Raw genomic sequence first — 3,982 nt, 5'->3', positions numbered from 1 at the left:
ATTATAAGTCTAAACCCCCGGAAAAGGCCGAGAAAGAAAAGGCAGGCAGCATTAGGTTCCCAGCCACCTCGATGCAGCACCAAATACGGCGATGCGGCGCCGTCGCCTTCGCCGCGCTCCGGCGGGTCCGCCAGTTCCCTCATCCCACCGTCGCCGCCGCTGCACCTCCTACTGCGGCGTGGAGATGCCCTTACACTCCCCGCCTCTACTCCACCGCCGGTGAGCACCTCCCGCGTCTCTCCTTGCTCCATCTATGATCTATCTCCGCTTCCTCCGCCCCCCTTTAGCTTGGGGTTTGTGTGCGATAGTAGAACTGTGCCGTGTATCCACTAGGGATTTGCGTATTTTATTTTTAGGTCTCTCTTTTGACATTTCCGCCGCTCCAAGAGGAGAAACCTTTCTGGCTCGAGGAGGGGGAGAGAAGTCCAAATTTGATCTCATTTATTTGATTCGGGCACTAATTTTGCTTTCCCCCAATTTTGCATCAGACATGAGCCACCAGCTGCCTGCAAACCTGGTACAGATCATGGAGCAGAGAATGAAATTGATAGAGCAGAAGAGTGCATACCTCCAGGAGCAAATCAACCAGGTAATTTCGGATGGAAGACCTCCTCTTTATGCCTCTTGTGCACTTCTGTTCGTTCCTAAGGTGGTAAGGTGTCAAAACAAGTATAGTGTTGTTCTTGATCCTTGTCTAAGAACCAACACATCCATACTGCGATTATCTTTGGTTTGATTTGGGTGTGGTGTTAATGAAGTCAGCCGGCTGCCTCACCGGAGGAATACTCGAGGGCTAACAAGGAGTTCCACAAGCTGGAGAGCACCATGGAATTGATCAAGGAGCTACGGTCAAAGCAGAAGGTGAAAATCCCATCACGTTGTATATTGTCCGACTTACGGTATGAAAGGTTGTGAGCAGTCTGTTCATTGTTAGTAGGAAATTGAGGGATTGACATCCTTGGTGACAAACTCCGTTGAAGAGAAAGACATGCGTGAAATGGCAGCCGAGGAGCTCCTTGAGGCTGTTGAGGAGGAGAAACGACTGCAGCATGAGTTGTTCAGAACTTTGCTTCCGAAAGATGAAGCTGATGAGAGGGACTGTATATTGGAGGTGCGAGCAGGTAAGACAGACCCTGCCCTCTCCATCAATATAATCCGTCCTTTTAGTTGCCTGCTTGTGTTTGCTCATTTTTATCAGGCCGGTAGTGGTTGATGATGATATACTGTTGCAGGAACTGGAGGAGAAGAAGCGTCTTTGTTTGCTATGGATATATTCAAAATGTCGGGTGGATGTTCATGTTTCGCCGGATCAAATGTCTGTTGTGACCCTTGGTCTGTCTTATCAACTAACTTCATTCTTCTATGTTATAGGTATGAGAAGTATTCCCAAAATAATGGGTGGAAATTTGATACTATTGACATAATGGAGTCTGCTGTAAAAGGATACAAGGTACAACTTTGTTGGCAGTTCCCTGTTGTGAATGTGCACATGGTTTATCACTAAAGCATAATTGTCTCTATGATATTGTACATACAGAATCTCTCTGAAGTTCTAACTTGCATTTTTCTTCAATACATAGGAAGCTAGTGGGACCATTTCAGGTTCTGGGGTTTACGGGAAACTTAAATTTGAGAGTGGTATTCATAGAGTTCAGGTATGATAAGTTGATAACAAGTCATTTTTCTGTTATCCATCACATTGGCCTTCTCGTCCTTTCAGTTATTTGACTAAATCCAATTCCTTGCAGCGAGTGCCAGTAACTGAGAAATCTGGACGTGTACACACTAGTGCTGTATCAGTCGCTGTTCTTCCTCAAGCGGATGAGGTTGGAATTGGCTATAGCAATTTCGATAGCCCCTTTCTTCTGAAGTCCTTTCTTTTCATCTCTGCAATTTGTGGCATGACTAGTAGTTCTAAAAATCGCTTCTGCAAGTGCAGGTTGATGTCCAACTGCGTAATGAGGATTTGAGAATTGATACCTACAGATCAGGTGGCTCTGGAGGCCAGTCTGTCAATACGACTGATAGTGCTGTTAGGATAACTCATCTTCCAACTGGAACAGTGGTTGCAATACAAGATGAGAGATCACAGCATCAGGTTGGAAAACACACACACTAATCTGCTGCTTTTGCCATATGTTTCCCTTTTAAGTCAGAAAACGTATACTTGTGTGGCCCATCTTTTTTGGCTTGTCCATTCATAGCATTGATGTCATTAGCATAATAAACTTAAAAGGATTGCTTCACTCCCAATGAACTGTTTGTACATCTCATGTCCATTATTATGTGTTGATAAATGAGTCTGCTCCATTAATTTTATATATCTCTGTAGAACAAGGCCAAGGCTCTCAAAGTTCTCCGGGCAAGACTATATGAATTGGAAAGGCATAGGCTCCATGCAGACCGGTCGAAGCTCCGATCAGAGCAGGTACCTCACTATTCGGCAGCTTCCCATATCAATGCAATGGTGGGATCACTAAGCCCTAACCTTCTTGTAGATTGGAAGTGGTGACAGGTCTGAACGCATCCGGACATACAACTTCCCACAAGGGCGTGTCACCGACCACCGTGTCGGGGTCACGCACCACTCCATAGTGGACGTCATGGAGGGAGAGAGCCTGGACGTCTTCATCGAAGCACTGCTGCTGCAAGAAGAGATGGATGCAATTGCTTCGTTTGCTTCTTGAGCCCTAATTTTTGTGGATTTCTTCCTGGAGCGACAAACCACATCATAAACACACAGAACACTGAACCAACAAAGAGAAAAAACTTTAGGATTCACACAGTGTATTGTTCGGCTGTTCTGAGTTGTCATGTTTATCTGATACTTGCTATCTCGGGTTATGGTCTTACGATCATTTGCTGTCTTTCGTTGTTTTGTGAGCAGCTGTTGGTTCTCATATTTTCCTTGTGTATTTTCTTTGGGGTTAATCCCAGATTTTCTGCGGTTACTTCTTGGGCAAAAAAATTTGCCTGGATCTTTGGCCACCTTTGAATTGAATTGAAATGCTAAATTCTCTTAAAAAAACTAAATTAATGTGGAACCTGAGGGAGAGAAGATCCTGGGCAATGGGGGATTTGTTTGTTGTGCGTAGGACAAGGTAGGGCAGCCGCCCCTACCTTGATTTTGTAAAAAATAAAATAAACATGTATACATACAACTTTTACTACTGTAGTTTTCTGTAGGGATCATGCAATTTTATTCAAGGATATTAAGAGGTGCAGATACATGATCTTGTGGCATTCCCAGCCAGACACGACGGCCGTAATCTAATGACAGTGATAATTTTGCTAATCTATCAGCTTCAAAGTTGTGGCTTCTACCTTCGTGAGTGTACTGGCACACATCAAAATCATTAATTCGTTGGACAATCTCCCGAACAAATAGCACTGTAGCGGCCTCCTGCCTTGTCCTGGACGTCTCTGATTACTTCCAAACAGTCCGGCGCAATGAATACATCGCACAACATGTGTTTTTACCCTCGCCATTTTTGTGTGGCTTTTTTTACCCTCGCAATTTGGAGTTTTGGACTACTAGATTTAGACGTTTGGCGAAGGGCCCCCCTGTCAGGACCTGAGATGAGATTCGGTATCAAACGGGTTAAGTTATGGGACGGATGCAATCAGCTGAAGCTATGAAGATCTAACGGCTCGCATTCGCTCACCGTTACTGTACCGTTTCTATTGTCATTCTGTTACAGTTCCGTTTCAGAGAGTGGCTATATATATGCCAGCGCCGTGCGCTTGTAACCATGCATTCCAGCTGAGCTCAACCTCAAAACAATGTATACATAAAAACCTCCCTCTATGAGGAATATACCTAGCATATTCGAGATAATACTATCCAGATCGCAACCCTAGTTCGTGTTCATCCCCAAATTTCCCCAGATCTGATTGTTGGGGGTGACAATTGGTATCATGAGCCAGATGTTTCCTCGGCGGCGAGATCAAGCGGAGTAGGCAAAAAAAATTCCCTCCCGTT

At 44.7% G+C, this 3,982-nt stretch overlaps 1 protein-coding gene across 3 annotated transcripts; it reads left to right on the top strand.

The window, feature by feature from the left end:
- On the top strand, nt 1-2,883 carry LOC123180343 (peptide chain release factor 1, mitochondrial). 3 transcript variants are annotated; one of them, XM_044592380.1, is made up of 11 exons: nt 1-219; nt 489-589; nt 763-861; nt 938-1,121; nt 1,233-1,281; nt 1,372-1,450; nt 1,581-1,655; nt 1,749-1,826; nt 1,940-2,098; nt 2,333-2,428; nt 2,499-2,883. In XM_044592380.1, the coding sequence occupies exons 1-11, from the start codon at nt 72-74 to the stop codon at nt 2,685-2,687; spliced, it is 1,257 nt and encodes a 418-aa protein (XP_044448315.1). In that variant the 5' UTR covers nt 1-71; the 3' UTR covers nt 2,688-2,883. The 3 variants fall into 3 exon arrangements, with proteins under 3 accessions (XP_044448315.1, XP_044448314.1, XP_044448316.1); XM_044592379.1 differs by having other exon boundaries at nt 1,233-1,450; XM_044592381.1 differs by having other exon boundaries at nt 29-219; nt 759-861; nt 1,233-1,450.
- Nucleotides 2,884-3,982: the final 1,099 nt, after the last annotated feature.

This window comes from Triticum aestivum, chromosome 1D (assembly GCF_018294505.1).
Source record: "Triticum aestivum cultivar Chinese Spring chromosome 1D, IWGSC CS RefSeq v2.1, whole genome shotgun sequence".
Classification (NCBI taxonomy): Eukaryota; Viridiplantae; Streptophyta; class Magnoliopsida; order Poales; family Poaceae; genus Triticum; species Triticum aestivum.
The sequence above is the reverse complement of the archived record's forward strand: the minus strand, read 5'-3'. Positions and strand labels throughout refer to the sequence as shown.

Bases quoted from the DNA above. Each gene is read 5' to 3' on its own strand.
- LOC123180343 (XM_044592379.1), top strand. From the start codon at position 72: ATGCAGCACCAAATACGGCGATGCGGCGCCGTCGCCTTCGCCGCGCTC. The intron at 220-488 runs GTGAGCACCTCC...ATTTTGCATCAG, and splicing joins CCGCCTCTACTCCACCGCCG to ACATGAGCCACCAGCTGCCT. The intron at 1,451-1,580 runs GTACAACTTTGT...TTCAATACATAG, and splicing joins CTGCTGTAAAAGGATACAAG to GAAGCTAGTGGGACCATTTC.